The sequence below is a fragment of the Hyla sarda genome, chromosome 4 (assembly GCF_029499605.1).
Source record: "Hyla sarda isolate aHylSar1 chromosome 4, aHylSar1.hap1, whole genome shotgun sequence".
In the NCBI taxonomy this organism is placed as follows: domain Eukaryota; kingdom Metazoa; phylum Chordata; class Amphibia; order Anura; family Hylidae; genus Hyla; species Hyla sarda.
Window position 1 is genome coordinate 265,429,187 of NC_079192.1, and position 19,657 is coordinate 265,448,843.

Sequence of the window (19,657 nt, forward strand, 5' to 3'; positions counted from 1 at the left end):
TATAGTAGCGTAAGTTACATATAATTATTTTAAAACAACACAACATTTCAATAAAAACAACATTTAAAAAAATATAACAATATTCACAATTCATTATTGGGTTGTTTTTTCTTATGTAACTTACGTTATATAATAATTATAAATAATTTAAATGTTGTTTTTATTGAAATGTTATGTTGTTTTAAAATAATTATATGTAACTTACGCTACTATATGACCCTACCCCTATGTGATATGACCTTACCCTTATGTAAATTAAGTGAGGTAATTTCCGGTTCCTATGACCAGACAAATATATATTCTCCGATTGTATCCACATAAAGCATGTCTGATGAAAAGCACCCCTGTGAAAGGGATTTCACTTTCTTTTCACACCCCCACAACATCTACACAAGAATTGATTTTGCCCTTGTCAGTCGCCCACTTCTCCACTCAATCTCGAAATCCCACATACACACGATCACGTGGTCAGACCTCGCCCCTATATCCATTACTATAAAGGAGAATTCTCCTACGCGTAGATCAACCCCATGGGGAGCTAGTCCTTATGTCCTCCAGCTTCCCACGTATCAACCTAGCTTGAAATCCAGTATAGCCTCCTATTTTTCCCTCAACAAAGGCTCAGTGGCCTCTGATGCTGTCTTGTGGTATGCATTTAAAGCCACCATCAGGGGGTTCTCATTAGCTATCAGATAAAGGGCGGCCAAAAGACTTTTGCTGCAAATGGATCTTGCCGACCTACACAGACAAAACAAACACTCCAGTACACCTCAACTGCAGGCTCGCATTTCGGCACTCCACTCTTCAGACCTACACAAGTTTGATATAGCGCTCAGACGTATGCAACTCCAATCCTACTTGTCTGCCAATAAACCTGGGAAGGTCCTAGCCAAACAGCTTAAAGTTTGGGCAGCTAGAAGCAGGATTTAATTCATGTCCTTACCTGATGGTACAAAAGTCTTCTACCCCCAGTCCATAGCCAATGCCTTTGCATCTTACTACTCTTCCTTATATAACCTCTCGTGTGAGGGAGAGAGAAAGCAAAGCGCTCCAATGTGCAGAAAAAACAATGAAATGGAGAGCCCCCCACAAAGTGAAGACTCACCAGATGGTGTTGTGCAAAACGTAGAGGCACAACACTCGTAGATGCATTCTCCTTGTGGAGAAGTAGTGATCGTGGACTGCAGCTTAACCTACCCAGGCTGTGCAGCGAGGGAACAAACGGAATTCCAGGGTGTCACACCACTAAAGGTGCGGGCAGAAACAGGATATTTTTGCAGCGCTGGCCACGAGCCAAGGTAAGGGTAACATTTATTTATTTAATAACTAATGAATACATGTAACGCGTTTCAAGGACGCTCCGTCCTTTTCATCAGACATGCTTTATGTGGATACAATCGAAGAATATATACTTGTCTGGTCACAGGAACCAGAAATGACCTCACTTAATTCACATAAGGGTAAGGTCATATCACATAGGGGTAGGGTCATATAGTCGTGTAAGTTACATATAATTATTTTAAAACAACATATTATTTCAATAAAAACAACATTTCAATTATTTATAATTATAATATAACGTAAGTTACATAAGAAAAAACAACCCAATAATGAATTGTGAATATTGTTATATTTTTTTAAATGTTGTTTTTATTGAAATGTTATGTTGTTTTAAAATAATTATATGTAACTTACGCTACTATATGACCCTACCCCTATGTGATATGACCTTACCCTTATGTAAATTAAGTGAGGTCATTTCCGATTCCTATGACCAGACAAGTATATATTCTTCGATTGTATCCACATAAAGCATGTCTGATGAAAAGGACGGAGCGTCCTTGAAACGCGTTACATGTATTCATTAGTTATTAAATAAATAAATTTTCCCCTTACCTTGGCTCGTGGACAGCGCTGCAAAAATATCCTGTTTCTGCCCGCACCTTTAGTGGTGTGACACCCTGGAATTCCGTTTGTTCCCTCGCTGCACAGCCTTGGTAGGTTAAGCTGCAGTCCACGATCACTACTTCTCCACAAGGAGAATGCATCTACGAGTGTTGTGCCTCTACGTTTTGCACAACACCATCTGGTGAGTCTTCACTTTGTGGGGGGCTCTCCATTTCATTGTTTTTTCTGCACATTGGAGCGCTTTGCTTTCTCTCTCCCTCACACGAGAGGTTATATAAGGAAGAGTAGTAAGATGCAAAGGCATTGGCTATGGACTGGGGGTCGAAGACTTTTGTACCATCAGGTAAGGACATAAATTAAATCCTGCTTCTAGCTGCCCGAACTTTAAGCTGTTTGGCTAGGACCTTCCCAGGTTTATTGGCAGACCAGTAGGATTGGAGCTGCATACGTCTGAGCGCTATATCAAACTTGTGTAGGTCTGAAGAGTGGAGTGCCGAAATGCGAGCCTGCAGTTGAGGTGTACTGGAGTGTTTGTTTTGTCTGTGTAGGTCGGCAAGATCCATTTGCAGCAAAAGTCTTTTGGCCGCCCTTTATCTGATGACTAATGAGAACCCCCTGATGGTGGCTTTAAATGCACACCACAAGACAGCATTAGAGGCCACTGAGCCTTTGTTGAGGGAAAAAAAGGAGGCTATGCTGGATTTCAAGCTAGGTTGATACGTGGGAAGCTGGAGGACATAAGGACTAGCTCCCCATGGGGTTGATCTACGCGTAGGAGAATTCTCCTCTATAGTAATGGATATAGGGGCGAGGTCTGACCACGTGATCATGTGTATGTGGGATTTCGAAATTGAGTGGAGAAGTGGGCGACTGACAAGGGCAAAATCAATTCTTGTGTAGATGTTGTGGGGGTGTGAAAAGAAAGTGAAATCCCTTACACAGGGGTGCTGTATCCTCCAGACATGAATTAGGTCATGTTCAGAAATAGTCTGAAAATAGGGGTAGGTTTGGCAAATCTTGAGGAGGATGTAGAATCAACGGAAGGCCAGAGAGTGGCATTATAATCGCCAACCACTATGAGACGAGCAGCAGGGGAGAATCCCGCCCCCAGAGACAGAACGTGTTTGATGAATGGGTGTTGTTTTGTGTTGGGAGCATAAAGTGCCACAATAGAATATTTGACTGAGTTAAGGAGACAATGCACAATTAAATATCTGCCACCGCCATCCGCCTCAACCACCGCATCCGAGACAGCAACAGTGTCCCTGAACGCAATAGCAACTCCTCTCTTCTTCTGGTGCGCATGAGAGAAAAAGAGATGGAGGACATTTTTGTGTCTGAGTCGGACCGAGTCCGTTTCCAATAAGTCAGTTTCCTGCAAGCACAATATGTCTGCCTGCAGGCATCTGGCTTCAGCCCAGACCATGGAAAGCTTGAATGGAGAATTTATTCTTTTAACATTAAGAGAAACTAGTTGCTTCACCATAGCGGGAACAGAGGGGGACAGCTCGGCAGAAATAGAGCTACAACATTACTGTAATAAAATAGCAGTATATACACCAGCACTACTAAATTAGTGAGAGTGGGGGATGTGCAGGAATACAAATAAAGAACAAACAAATAACACATACAAGTCAACCAGATATTAACCAAAAAAAAGAGTGCAGAGAGAATGATGGTCCTGAGAGGAATCCATCTATGGGAAGATACGGAGAAAACCAGATCCATACCTAATATGTGCCAGACCGGCATAACATCAACTAATCCCATACAGATACATTGAGCTAAATTAGATTTGCGCTTTGAATACTGTACCACAGTGCATTCCTCCTGGATCCCAGGTGGAGGGTGGGTGGGGACCTCTGGAAACGAAGTTGTGGTGGTGGAAGTGGATGAGGAAAGGTGCCAGGTGGAGCATAACTCCAGCAAATCTTCAGGTGAAGCTGCAACATGTTTGGAGCCATTATAGGTAGCGATAATTTTAGTAGGAAAGCCCCACTTGTAGGGGATTCCGTTGGAACGTAAGATGCTGGTACCTTTGGCGAATTCCCGTCTTCTAGCCATAATAGCTGCAGAGAGGTCAGCAAAGATGGAGAGGGATGAGAAGCGGGTTGGAAGAGTGGGTGAGCGCCTGGCCGCCATCATAATCTGTTCCTTAATGTGGAAAAAATGCACCCTCATAATAACATCCCTCGGAGAAGCTTGTGGGACTGCTTTCGCCTTGGCAGACGGTGGACCCGGTCCAAGAGGAGGTCATTGGACTATGCAGATGGTAAAAGCCGAGCAAAGTAATCCAGAACAAAACTAGCTAAGTCCTCCGTTTTGACATCTTCAGGGATACCTTGGATGCGGAGGTTGTTCCTCCGGGAACGATCCTCCATGTCAGCCATTTTAGATCTCAAGGCCGCAAGCTCATCTTCCAGGAGGTTAACTTTGTCCACAACAGAGTTATGGGCTGAGGTAAGTTCCCCCATTTTGTTCTCCACGTGAGAGGTTCGGGAGCCAAGGGAGTGAATATCCTGTTGTAAGCTGGAAACCGATGGCCAAATTTATTTCTGTATGGTGGATGTAAGGTCTGCTGCTACTGCAAGAAGCGCAGCTTTGGTGAGCGGGTGGGACGACCCACTGCAGGGCCCTCTTCCCGCCAATGAGGTATGCTGGAGTGGCAGAGAGCAGTCATCTCCTTGTGATGCTGGGGTAGAGTGGAGCGGGGAACCAACCAAAGCTGGGCTGGCAGAACCCTGGGGAGGGGATCTGGGATGAGGACCGAAGGTCAGAGAGGTAGGTGACGCACCTGCAGACCGGGAGAATCCCACACAGCCGGCTGGAAGGCCTTCGGCGCCATCTTGGGAATCAGCCACCGGGAAGAATTGTGTGAGCTTAAGCGGTTTGGGTGAGATGAGCCGGTGTGTGCCGCTATAGACCCGGTGACGAGTGGAGCTCACAGACTATGCGACCTCCGCCATGCGCGTCCAGGCCACGCCCCAAGTTGTTCATTTTTAATTCAACAAGTTCTAATTCAATATTCTAGTTATGGGGTATTGAGTGCAGATTGATGTGGGAAAATTGTTATTATTTTAACAAAATGTGAAAAATTCTGGAAGTGTTCAAAATACATTTCAGATTGCAATGAAAGTTTCTGTAAAACTATTATACTGTACTAATTTTGTGTACTGTAAATAGTTTACTCTTTCTCTTTATAGTGGAATCCTATGCAACAAATTTTAGCTACCAATGTTTCTTTAACAGATCTGTTCTCTTCATTGGGGTTCTTATAGTGGTGAACACATGTATTTCTACAAGTTTGAGAGTGGTCAAAACAACTGCAACAAAATTTGCCACATGGGAATTTACTCTAATATGGATTTCCTTATTATTATTATGCAAGTATTAAGTATATTATTATGCAAGTATTAAGGGACATATAATTCTAAGGTACAGGTAATATTTTGTAATACAAGCAGCAACAACGAAGTAGCAGCTAAGTAATAAAGTGGTAATAAAGTTCTGACAGGCTGATACAAACTAATGTATGCATGTCAGGTGCATTAGCATCAATCGATCAAAAGTTCTAAAATACAAGCATTATAACAGCTTTTCACAGATTAAAAACAATTGTTCTATGCTACTTTTTTAATACATAGTTGCAGCCTTTTGTCACAGTCTATGTTTTTCAGAGCATGACATAAACAGCCTCCCACATAATTATGCTATGGAAACTTTTTTCCTTACAAAGAAGCTGCCAGAGAAACTTATCTAAAAATAATAAATCAAGGTAAGCTTTAAAAAAAAAAAAAAATAAGAATAATAATAAAAAATAATAAAATAATAAATAATAATGATAAGTTTATGTAAAAAAGGAAAAGTAATTTTGTATTGTAATGTATTGTCTTTTAACTTGTAGATCAGATGAACTAGCTCATATCAAGAGAGACTAAGGAATGACATAAGTTGTAGTTTTGAACCAGCTGGAGCGCCACATGTTAGAGACCAGTGTGCTGTGCTTAGTACAGCATGGTTTCCAGCTGTTGTTAAACTACAACTCTCATCATGCCTGGGCAGCCTCCAGATAACTTTGGATAAAGAAACAAAGATGATTTTCTTTCTTTTAACTTAAAGGAGTAGTGCAGTGAAAAATAACTTATCCCCTATCCTTTGGATAAGTCATATACCATTGGAACCCCCTGCGATCTACAGAACGGGGCCCAGCAGTCTGCCGGAATTGGTCATTCCAACCAATGACAAATGTATGAAGCCGCAGCCAACACGCCCCCTCCATGTATCTCTATGGGATTAATTGAGGGTGGAGTCGGCTGCCACTCCAGCAGACTGCTGGGGCCCCGTTCAGGAGATTGCCCATGATCTTATCCACTTTAGATAGGGGATACGTTATCTTTCACTACACTACTCCTTTACACCCTAGCTAACCTACCAGGACAAATAATACTTTATACTAAGGCTCTTCCTGGGGTCACTCAACTTCACTCTGGATGCCAGTCCTCCTGGAACAGACCACATGTCTTTCTCTAACTAGTCAACCGTTCATCTGCTACCGTCCCTGATGTGAGCTCTCTCCCACTGGAGTTGCTTAGGTATGGTCATGGACAAAATAATTGTATGTAGGGAATTATATTTAATGAATTTATGTTCTCAAAACAACAATTTTAAGCAATATTTTTAAATCCAGGTCACAAGGACCTGGTTATTTTCATGTTTTCTGTTGCATATAGTGATTTTAAGTACATAAATGTCAGTGACATTGATTTCTATTGAAATCTAATGTTTTCTCTTTTTCTTACTGATGTTTATTGAACTACCCTTCCTAACACAAATTGGTTTTCAATTTATCAAAAGTCAAACAGATAAGTATATAAATATACAAATCTTTAATTGAGGATGAATGATTTAGTCTAGTCTGTTTGAAAGACATCAAACATTAGATCATACTCACACATAAAATATGTTTGTATTGTAGAAAAATAGCATTACTTTTGCATAGTCAAGTGGTTACCAGATTCCTTACATATTTAATTCCTCAGATTTACAGGGACACACCCTTTTTAGAGTCATTGGGAGAAATTTATCAAAACTTGTGCAGAGGAAAAGTTGTTGAGTTGCCCATAGCAACCAATTAGATTGCTTCTTTCATTTTTTAAAAAGCCTCTGAAAAAGGAAAGAAGCAAACTGATTGGTTGCTATGGGCAACATAGAAACATAGGTTTTTACAGTGTCCATTTTAGGACATTGTCAGTCGTCAGCCATAACTCCCTGCCCCATCAGGCGAAACAGCGTCCCACCTCCTCCCTCAGTCCAATCCCCGTCAGACATCAGCTGCAACTCCCTCCTCCGTCATCCTAAACTCCCTTATCTGAAACTCTGTCATCCCTAAGACGTAAAACCTTCCTGCTGTATAGCAGAGCCGAGTCAGTGTCCGCTCTCTGCTCTACGGGTTCTTCTGTACATGCTATTCAGTGTTGGCTCTGCTATACAGACTCTGTAGAACATGTAGCGTCTGTAGTACACGTGCAAGTTTCACAGTTTCGACTCTGCTATACATGCTGTGCAGCGTCAGCTCTGCTATGCGGCAGGAAGTTGCATCTGAGGGACAATTGTCTGAGGCATGACAGCATTTTGGATGAGGGAGTCAACTGAAAACTGACAATGTCCTAAAACGGATGCCGTAGGTTATGATAAATCTCCCCCATTAAGTCACTTAGGTTACAAACTAACTTAAACATTGCACATTAGATTTAGTACCAGAAAATGTGGCCAGTTACAAATTATTTTTCTCCAATCCACTGATTCTGAGAGGGGTCACTTTGGGGTAACCTTACGTAATACCTAGGACTAGGGATGAGCGAATTTCATCTGACAAACATATTTCAGGAAAAATTTGCTTTGCAACGAATGCGAATATTGCCGTGATTCGAAACATATAACTCCATTTAGTGCAGTCCAGGCTCCAGGGAATCTAAGATGGCGGCTCCACATGTCAGGACATGGGGCAAGGAATGCTGGGAAGGCAGGAACAAGGGTAGGCAGGATGACCCTTAATCACTTGCAGCATGCATCCTATCTGCAGCCAGCCACCCCTGTGATGTCACAGCCCTATATATTCGGCAGCCATCTTGCGGCCACTCACATCAGCATTCTATTGCAGAAAGAGAGGGACAGAGAGCAGTGTGTGTTGCACAGAAAAGCATTTTTACAGCAGCGATTCACCTCAAGCCCAAATCCAGCCTAGAAACACTGATAAGGAAGGGAGAGAGATGGAGAGAGAGAGTGCAATTTTGGGTGTAGTATACAGCGGCTGTGTGCTGCAGCACTGGTGTGTACAGCAACTTAAAAGCTAATAGTAGCCAGCCAGTAAGGGTGAGCAGAGACCTAAAAGCCACAATCACCTGCTATTAGTGCCTAATACTGGTTGAGTAGCGGAGTGTATTGTCCTCTATTAAGTGTAACCTGTGCGTACATAGGTGGTGGACCATTTTGTTACTGTTAATGTCTTAAGGGTTTAGATACTGTGAAAGGCCAGACAAAAGTACACACCTGCTGCTGTTCTAGACAAACACTGTTTTAAGCGTACTGGAGTGCATTGTACTCCCCTCATAAGTGCATACCACATATGTACATCTAAGTGGTGTAACATTCTGTTCCTGTTAAAGCCTTGAGGTCCTAGTTACTGAGAAAGGCCAGGCAAAAGTACACACTTGCTGGTGTTGTAGACAAATACTGTTTTAGGCATACTGGAGCGCATTGCACTCCCCTCATGAGTGCATACCCCGTACGTACATCTAAGTGGTGTACCATTTTGTTCCTGTTAAAGCCTTGAGGTCCTAGTTACTGAGAAAGGCTAGGCAAAAGTACACACTTGCTGGTGTTGATACTCTTTTAGGCATATTGGGGCGCATTGTACTCCCATCATAAGTGCATACCACATACGTACATCTAAGTGGTGTACCATATTGTTCCAGTTAAAGTTCTAATGGCCTAGTTACTATGAAAGTCCCGCCAAAAGTACACACACAGTGGTGTTGTAGACAAATACTGTTTTAAGCGTAGTGGAGCGTAGTGTCCTCCCCTCATATACGCACTAAGTATGTCAGGCAGAGAAGTGCAAGGATGTGCACAGAGGAGTTGCAGAGGCCTAAATTAATCAGCCGCAGGCAGAGGTCACAGCAGACTAGGGGCAAGTGGCAGCAGGAGTCGCAGCGAGAGGCCTGAGCTCCCAGTATCAGGTAGAGGTCATGTCTCGACCAGCAACCCATCTGCCGTCATCGATTGGTTAACACGGTCCTCCATTTCATCACAAGTGACATCAGACACCCCCAGTCAACCGTTGGTGGGTCCCTTAGACACAACCTTAAGTTGGCATGGCTTGGGAGCAGTCCCTGTCTTCCCATTGCCTTGGCCCTGTGCTGTTCCCTCCCCCACAGTAGTATCTTATGCTGTGGGTTCAGCTCCACTATTTAGTGTAAAGTCAGCAACTACTGCCCAGCCAAGAAGCGGAGGAGGCATCCGCCGTTTCCTACACTAGGCGGGCAAGTAGTGATGAGGAGAGTGGCGTGGGAGGTGGCTATTGCGAGCGTTCAGGCTCCTGAAGCAGACACTGTTGAGGAACCTGAGGAGGACATCAGTGACGTGCATAAACAACTCAATGATGATGAAGCCAATCACACTTGGGAGCCGGGTGTAGAAGGTGCTTCATCATCAATAGAAGAGGGTTGCAGGTTGCCCGCTAGGCAGTAGCTGAGCCAGCAATGTGATAACATGGTTGGCAGTAAGCATGGTGGCAGAAGTGGAAAGTCTGGAGCCAAACGTGCCCGGGGTAGACCAGCTGCTTCATGGCAGGTAACCTTCCCGGGAGGTAGTGGAACAGGGGATCCTGGAGTCATCGGCAGTAGCAGTCAATCAGTGCCGACTGCTGGTGGGAAAATCAGCTACTCAGCAGTGTGGCAGCTTTTCATCAAGCATCCGGAGGAGGTTAACATGGCCACATGCAAGATGTGTCGGCAGAAGGTGAAACGGGGCCAAGGTCCCAATGTTGGCACCACGGCCCTGCATCAACACATGCAGCATCACCATAAAGCAGCCCTGGAGAAACAAGCAATCCATCAGTGAAGCCATGTCCAAGAGACAGTATGCACCCACTCAGCTGAAGCTGAATGTGCTCCTGTCCAAGTTGCTGGTGCTGCAGCCCCTCCTTTGTGGTGGACTCTGCACCTTTCAGAGAACTGATGGCTTGTGCCAAGCCGAGTTGGAGAGTCCCAAGCCGTCATTTCTGTGCGGAAATTTTGTGGAACAGAAGGTGGGCCAGTCCTTGAGACTGTCAGTGTGTACCAAAGTGCACAGCAGCGCCGACGTGTGGAGCTGTAACTACGGTCCGGGACAATACATGCCCTTTATGGGCCCCTGGGTTAATGTGGTTCCTGCACAGCCACAACAGCAACTTGGACAGGTCCCGCCGCTTCCGCCTCCACGCTCTTTGGCTGTTGGTCCTGTGACAGTGTGCGATTCCACCTCCTCATCCTCCACCATGTCCTCAGCCTCCACTGAACGGACAAGTCTCAGTGCCCCTCCAGAATACCATGTGTGCAGGGCACAGTGGTGTCACGCTGTTCTTCCCATGGTTTGCCTTGGCGAATGGAGTCACACAGGGGAGGAACTGCAGGAAGCCTAAGCCATGCACCCTGCGGATAGGGGGACTCCCCTGTGTAACTTCAATGTCAACCAATGGCAACTCATACGTGACACATTACTAGTAAGTCGCCAGGATTATGGGTTGAACAACGTCATTCCCCTGCTTAATTTCCTACAAGTGGAAACGATGGCTGTTCAGGGCACTGGAGATGTGGTGCCTATATTTCATGGCCACATGAGCCCTGTGGGGGCCTAACTGGAGGAGGAGGAGGGGGAGGGGCACAGTGGAGCACAGTTTAGGTTTCACGAAATGGGCGTTTTTTCTAGTCATCTGACAGGAGAGGAGGAGCAGGAGCAGCCAAATGCATTACATTTTGCCATTTTGCGTAAACATAACATTTTATGTGCTTATTATTTAAAGAACAAAGAGTATGTGAGTTTTTGTGATTTCATTTTTTTATTTTATGTCATGACCAAAGTAAACTACAGGATATGCTCACATTACTACATATAATCTGATGTATTTTGTATTGATTGAATTCTCACAGCTCCTAACCTTATTGCAAAGTATTTTATGTGATAAACAACATCAGGAAAATGATTGCTAGGATCAAAAGATCAAGGGGTAATACCATAATAAAAATAATAAAAAATCGGATGTTACTTTCCTAGCGATGGTATTCTGCAGAATATTTATTATATATTTTGAAGACTTGTGTTTCTTAAAAAATATGATTTATTTGAAACATTTTTAACAGATGTATGCATGTTACCCTATATAGGTATTTTAAAATAATTGGAACAACTTTTACTAGACTTTAACAACAAATTTATTTATCTTGTAACATAAAATTCCACTTCCACGTGTTTTTGACAAATAAATCTGAATAAAGCCAGTCTTCATCAAGTATAGTAGTGTGAATGTACAGTAAGATTCACTGAACCCAAATGTAATGAATTGGCCATTAAATCATTTAGCCTTGAAAAAGTTGTTCTGTTTTCAAAGTGTTCTTATTCCTTGGAGAAGTATGGAATAGGACTCTCGACTTACTTAATCCAGAAATATAAACACAGAAAGTGGGATGACTTTAGCAAGACTAAATAAATCAACTAGATTAGTTTCTGGTTCGGCAAATCTTACTGCAGATTTTATTTGCGAATATCCCATATTCACAAATTTGAAAATATTCGCGAATATAGCACTATATATTCGCAATTACGAATATTCATTTCTTTTTTTTCGTTTTTTTTTTCACAGTACACATCACAGTGATCATCCCTCTCTGCTTCTAGCTTGTGTGGTGCAAAGAAGGCTCTAATACTACTGTGTGAGACTGGCGTACGAATTTTCGCATATGTGAAAATTGGCATATGCTAATTTTCGCATATGCGAATTTTCACTTATGCGAATTTCCGCATATGCTCATTTTCGCATGTGCGAATTTTCGTTTATGCTAATTTTTTGCATATGCGAAAATAAAACGCAAATATTACGAATATGAGAATTTAGCGAATATATTATGAATATTCGTCCATATATTCGCAAAATATCGCAAATTCGAATATGGCCTATGCCGCTCAACACTAATCCAAAGCAAGTCTGCTAATGTAACTCTAAGGATGAGTAAAATAAGACTCAATTGTCATATGATAAGTACTGCTTTTGCTTGTCAGGAAGCTCACTTAGGAATAAGTATTTTATTTTGAAACCGTACATACTCTTTATACAGTACCAAATGACCAAATGCAGTTATCAGTTATTATGCCTGATCAATTATTTAAAGAAAAACTATTGTGCACAAAATTATAACCCCCATCCATAGGATAGGGAATAAGTTTTAGATCACCAGAGGTCCAAGCGTTCGGAATCCCTCCCCCCAAGCACATCCACCACCACATGAAGCAATGGCAGACACGTCCCCTCCATACATGGGAGAGCTGGAGATAGCTGAGTAGGACCACCCCCCCACCCCCACAATCTAAGATGTATGCACTATCCTTTGGATAGAAGATTCATTTTTTACACAATAGTTCTCATTTAAGCCTATTTCATTAAAACTGACTGTACTGCATATAATAAAAAGACATAAAAAATGATTTTGCAAATAATTACAATGTACTTTGTACAGGCACAAAAAGGGCACATTTATGACTTCTTCTAAACAAAGAAACACTTTGTTGAACATAGCAAACAATCAGATCTCAGGTTTAATTTTAACAGAGCAGTTTAAGAAATAAAAGTGGTGCTCTGATGTTTGTTATTGGTGTTTGTCATAGGCAAAAAAGTTTTTCTTTTAGAAAGATTTGATAAATGAGGGCCGCTGAATTTGTGCACCTAAACCGCAAATGAGTTTCAATGTATTAATGGCAATAAAACTGGAAGAGCTACTAGAGCTACTAGATAGCAGCATGCAATGTCTTTACAAAGCATTAATGTTGCTCTTTTTGGAATTTGCTGTTTATTTCTGGGTACTCATTCACAGAAAATATTCTCTAGAGATAAGAAATAACACTGCAAAGAAAAGAAATAAAACAAATTATAAGCAAACCTTCTGATATTCATTTGGAGGTTTGGTGCACTTGGGTTGTCTCCTAGTCCCCTGGTGCATTTTCAAAAATGTCAAGATTAACAACTTACAATTTTATATCTTAAGGTACATGCCCTTACCTGATTTGTTAGACACCCATAAAATTGTCTGGGGGGAGATATGGCTACTATTTCCTATGGCAATGGTTAATGGAATCTGCCAAAGGTAACTACAAAATAAAGAGACATATGCAAGAAATCATCAGCTTATTCATGCGGAAAGTGAAAGATGAAAAGTATATATGTTCTAGGGACTCTTATGACAATAAATAGTAGTTGCTACCATTGACATGTTCTACATATCTAATAGCATTGCTCAACATGCCAGTTACTGGTCAATGGTGTCAAATAGTTTCCTATACTGTTTTATGTGAAAAGTAAGTTAACTATGAGAATGATATGTTTTTTAAGGTGTGAAATATATGCCAGGGAGTGAAGTTATATAAAGCTAGAAAGTGCCAGATAGATTTGTAATTACTTCTATATCAAATCTTCAGCCTTCCAGTACTTATCAGCTTCTGTATACTACAGAGAAAGTTCTTTTATTTTTTAATTTCTTTCCAGTCTGACCCCAGTGCTCTCTGTTGACACCTCTGTCCACATCAGGAACTGTCCAGAGTAGGAGCAAATCCTCGTATCAAACCTATCCTGTTCTGGACAGTTCCCGACAGAGGTGTCAGCAGAGAGCACTGTGGTCACACAGAAAAGAAATTCAAAAATAATTTGGAGCATACAGCAGCTGATAAGTACTAAAAGGATTAAGATTTTTAAATGGAAGTCCTTTACAAATCTGTATAACTTTCTGGCACCATTAGATTTAAAAAAAAAAATTTTTTCCACTGGAGTACCCCTTTAAATGCTATATTGGATGATACTGTGTGTCTTGACATATAATTTACATAAAACACATTTTCTAAATTAACCATAACTAGCAGTACAGGTCATGCTTTATAACTGTCTGTGTTGTGTACATTTATGCATTTTGGCATTGGTATAAATTTGGACATACCTTTTTTTTATTTTGCTTAAAAAACAGTAAGACAAAAAAGTATATTAATCAACCTGTTTCAGTGACAGTGATTTCCGTCATTTAGACTTTTTTTTTAATGAATTTTATTAATTAAAATTAATCATATTAAACTTGCTAAAGAGGTGAATTGGGTGATATTAACTTTCCCCTGAAGTTCTTGACCTTTAAGCTGATCTAAAGTTATCACCTCTGGGGGTCATTACTTAGGAATTAAAGTTTGCCAGTTGATATCATTTGTCACTTTTCATAACTAACGTAACTGTCAATTAATGATGGCTATGACAAATCTGCAATACATTAGTGAATCATAACTCAATGGCAAGTATGTGACAGAATGATCTTTCTAACCTCCCCTACTTGATATTCCAAGTTGTACAGCCCATGGATTTTGAACAGGTATGAAAAAAAGCTTTATAAGGTATATTTATACATTAACATTGTGAATTATGAAAATCTTACAATCCTAAGAATGTAATGGAGAAGTATAAATGAAAAAGTAAACAATTCAAACTTGTACATAAACATCTATTATTTTAGTGGTTTATATGTGCTATTTAAAAATAGATATTTTACATCAAAATTCAAATCTTTTGATTTGCACTTTGCTTTTTCACTTTGGTCAAATTGCTAAAGGGATTGTCACAACCATCTCATTCGATCTGCTTCTGGTCCCATGCTGCTTGTCTCTTTTACCTGCTTCTTAGATAAGAGCTCGGAGCAGGACCTGCCCATTCAATCAATCACTGGACATCTCAATGTTCCGTCTGAGTAGGCAGGTCATGCTCCAAATTCCTGCCTTGGAAGCAGGCAGAAAAGACGAGTGGCAGGGAACTAAAAGTGGATGAAACACGGACTGCAGTGGGACCTGCAGAGGACTAAAGGTAAATCTATTTTTTTGTCTAGTTATAAGAGTAGAGTCTCGGAAATTTAGACCCCTAATTTCTTAGCCAAAGTGGAGAATGGCTTCAAAGCTTCTTTTTTTCTTTAAAAATAACCTGCTATGGTATGTCCTACCGTTACTGAGCTTTATAGGGTTTTACTATTTGGTTGACTACCTGCACTTTTCATTGAATACTTTTCACGCTTTATAATTGTACCTCCTGACTATGAATCATGCCTTCTTAGCCCCTCTTCCCTGAGATTAGCATTCACACCCCATTCTGCAATAAAGTTTCCACCCATCTGACAATTCATTAAAAGCAAATGGTAGGTATTTAAATTAAACCCATGTGTCTCAGGAACAGGGGGAGCATTGTAGTATTTTTTTTTCTTATTGACCACAGGCCCTTTTTAAATGGTACTCTTGGCAGCTGGTGAAGTCTAAAATTTCAGAGCCTCCTTTGATCCCTTGACTTGCTTGCAGACTATCCAGATTTGTAGAGTAAGTTGCCAGAAGTCCCATAGACTCATCTCCAGATTGGGATAGTCTACTAGTGGGATCAGAAGTGGTCCCAATATTTTTGGACACAACCTGCCACCGTGAGAACCAAAGTAGGTACCTTTTGAGGAACACTCAATAAATTTTATTGAGAACCCTATAATAATTTATTTTCTATTGGTGACTAGTGTTAAGCGTGAATATTTGAAATGCATATTTTTACCGCGAAGATCGGCACTTAATATTTAGAAAATAGTGATATATATTCGTAATGACAAATCTTCGTATTTTTTTCTTCACAGTACACATCACAACAATGTTGTGTACTGTGTAAATAAAAAAAATAAAAAAGTGATCATCTCTCCCTGCTTCCAGCTTGTGGTCCAAAGAAGGCTCCAATATTATCTACTGTGTGAGTCGGTGTGGAGCACAAATATTTCGTATATGTGAATATGCAAATATTCACGAATATCGGCACTTCCAGAGGACACTGATCCCTCCCTTCTTTTAGGTGAAAGAAATAATCGTGCATGCGCACTATGCAAATTTTATTAGGAATTTTCGCATGGAAAAAAAAGGGAATGAATATAGCGAATATGCAAATTTCGTGAACATTGGATGATTATTCATCCATATATTTGCGAAATATTGCGAATTCGAATATGGCCCCTGTTTTTCATCACTATTGGTGAAACCCTGGGGAAAATTGCTACCTGGTCTTCCCATAGAATACAGCCCTCAGATCAGCTAAGATTATTTTATTAAAGACTTTTGTAAGACAACTCCTTGACAATCTGTATACATACTATGATATTTCAGATAATGGTTTCCAGCTTTTACAGAGTGCAGTACAGAGGCTTTGCCTAGTTATACAGTAATAACTCCTCTCTGCATATCACTTTTAGGATCATATGCTAGAAATAGCAATAGTGTGTTAATATATCTCTCTCTGCAGCTACTTCCTTTTACTCCCCCTACCTTCTCCATATACTTATATGGGTAACAGCAATAATCTAATCTCTTATTGAGCTGATTGTGGGAAACAATTAGGCAATGATTCTTCCTCAGATCAAATTATTTATAACATTAAATAATAATATAAAAATCAAGATGTGATGCATATTGTAAATATTTGTAGATAATTAATATATATAAAAACATCACAAACATACCTATTATTCTTTTGCTCAAGGTCTCGGTTATTAACATCTATATTATATAAGAAGTGCTCCTGAGTAACTGTTATACCATCATCCACGGTCTCATTTCTTATTATACTTATGACGGGATACCCCATTTGTAGTGTCCACTGATCCATCACTTCTTGAATGTTGACAGATTTACCTTCATTTTTCAATACCTAAAGATAAGTTCAGTTAGTTTCTTGAGTAAAAGCAATATCTGCATTTACAGCCTCTAATTCTTATGCACCTGATGCAGACTGCAGATGATATATATATACATATATATATATATATATATATATATATATATATATATATATATATATAGTAAATTTGAGTAGCCGTATTAGTCCAGTGATGCAGATGCAAATCATAAAATGTTGCAGTATCTTGTAATACCTTTTTTATTGGACTAACGGCATTTTGTAGAGGCAAGCTTTCGGGATTCCTCCCTTTATCAAGTGCAAACAAATCTAAGCTCACAAGCAGAAGACAAAGGTTACATCTCACAAATATGCAGGGGTTAAGACAATAGATGTGGAGAATTCACACTAAGATGGGCCATAAATTGTCCTGTTATGGGAAGATAGACTGAATAGATAAGGATGAGAAATAGGGGGAGGGAGGGGGGAGCAGGGTAGAGACTGGAGCAGGACATAGTGAGATGCAAAAGAGAACACAGTGCAGGTTATAAGAGAATCCAGTATATAGCACAGGTTATAAGAAATTTTGATAATGAGATAAGAAGCTCAAATCCACATTAAGTCCCCTGTTTTTCGAGTCAAAAAATAGTATCATTTTGGCTTCAAATGTCTTTCTCTCTTGAGTGTTTTTGAAGTTCCCTCTCAGTATCTTGATTGTAAGGTCATGTATGGAGTGGCCTGTTTGGGTAAAATGGTGTCCAACTGGGGTGCAGTAGTCATTTTCTTTATGGCGGTTGATGGAATGTCTGTGTAGATTCATCCTTTCGTTGAATTTCTGGCCGGTTTCACCAATGTAGCATCCCATGTCACACTTGGTGCATTGTATCATGTAGACCACATTTGGGGATGTGCAGGAGTATAGTCCCCTAATGTTATATGTCTTGTTGTTGTGGGCGGCTTCCACCTTTGTCAATCCATCTATCAAACTCAAAATGGACTTCTCTACAGAAAGTGTGAACTTCCTGGACACTACTGTCACAATAAACAGGAACACACTACACACATCTGTATACAGAAAACCCACAGACCGATCCAGCTATCTACATAAATCCAGTTTCCATCCATCACACACTAAGAAAGGCATCATATACAGCCAAGCCACCAGGTACCATCGCATCTGCTCCAACCCTGATGACAGAGACATGCACCTACGAACACTGTCTGAGAAATTCAAACAAAAGGATACAAACCTAGGACAATCAATAGGAAAATACACTCCGCCCTTCAACCACCACAGGAATACCTGCTACAATACAGAGAGATACAACCATCACCACGCGTACCACTGGTAGCCACATACAATCCGGCCCTTGAAGAAATACGAAAAATTATCAAGGACCTACAGACGATATTGGCGGAAGATGAGATGCTAAAAGAAATCTTCCCTGAAACTCCCATCTTGGCCTTCAGACAACTACACAATTTAAAACAAAAGCTGGTCAGCAGAAAATTGCCTACAGAAAGAACAGACACAGACAATGGGACCAAACCCTGCAACAAACCACGCTGCTAACTCTGCCAACATATCCGCACCAAGGTGGAAGCCACCCACAACAACAAGACATATAACATTAGGGGACTATACTCCTGCACATCCCCAAATGTGGTCTACATGATACAATGCACCAAATGTGACATGGGATGCTACATTGCAGAAACCGGCCGGAAACTCAACGAAAGGATGAATCTACACAGACATTCCATCAACCGCCATAAAGAAAATGACTACTGCACCCCAGTTGGACACCATTTTACCCAAACAGGCCACTCCATACATGACCTTACAATCAAGATACTGAGAGGGAACTTCAAAAACACTCAAGAGAGAAAGACATTTGAAGCCAAAATGATACTCTTTTTTGACTCGAAAAAAAGGGGACTTAATGTGGATTTGAGCTTCTTATCTCATTATCAAAATTTCTTATAACCTGTGCTATGTACTGGATTCTCTTATAACCTGCACTGTGTTCTCTTTTGCATCTCACTATGTCCTGCTACAGTCTCTCCCCTGCTCCCCCCTCCTTCCCCCTTTTTCTCATCCTTATCTATTCAGTCTATGTTCCCATAACAGGACAATTTATGGCCCAACTTAGTGTGAATTCTCCACATCTATTGTCTTAACCCCTGCATATTTTTGAGATGTAACCTGTGTCTTCAGCTTGTAAGCTCAGATTTGCTTTGGACTTGATAACGGTAGGAATCCCGAAAGCTTGTCTCTACAAAATGCTATTAGTCCAATAAAAAAGGTATTAAAAGATACTGCAACATTTTATTATTTGCATATATATATATATATATATATATATATATATATATATATATATACATACATTTATGCTATATAATCTATATATACACCCAACAGTCATAACATTTAAACTACCGATATGTGAAAAGAATAGCATTGATTATCTTGTGACAATGGCTCCTGGGGTTGCATATATTAGGCTGCAAGTAAGAATGAAAGCTGATGTAGTGGAAAATGAACATAAGGTCTGAATGACTGAATAGTCATGGCTAGTCAGAGTATCTAAAAATGGCAGGTTATTTGGGGCATTCCAAGTATTCCCTAAAGGCAGTGTCTGCTTCCTGTAGGATAGTGAGCCTTGCTACACTGCAAACATTGGGGGAGATTTATCAAAACCTGTCCAGAGGAAAAGCTGCTGAGTTGCCCAAAGCAACCAATCAGATCACTTCTTTCATTTTCAGAGTTCTTTTCAGAAATGA

The 19,657-nt window shown here is 40.6% G+C and overlaps 1 protein-coding gene across 1 annotated transcript in view; it reads right to left on the reverse strand.

Annotated features, from left to right (window-relative positions):
• TRHDE (thyrotropin releasing hormone degrading enzyme) overlaps positions 1 to 19,657 on the reverse strand; it is a 670,942-nt gene that overhangs the window by 124,458 nt on the left and 526,827 nt on the right. Inside the window, exons 9-10 of the mRNA XM_056574110.1 lie at positions 16,716 to 16,903; positions 13,217 to 13,305 (exon numbers count right to left, since the gene is read on the reverse strand). Coding sequence (XP_056430085.1) covers positions 13,217 to 13,305; positions 16,716 to 16,903 — 277 coding nt within the window. The remainder of the gene's footprint in view (positions 1 to 13,216; positions 13,306 to 16,715; positions 16,904 to 19,657) is intronic.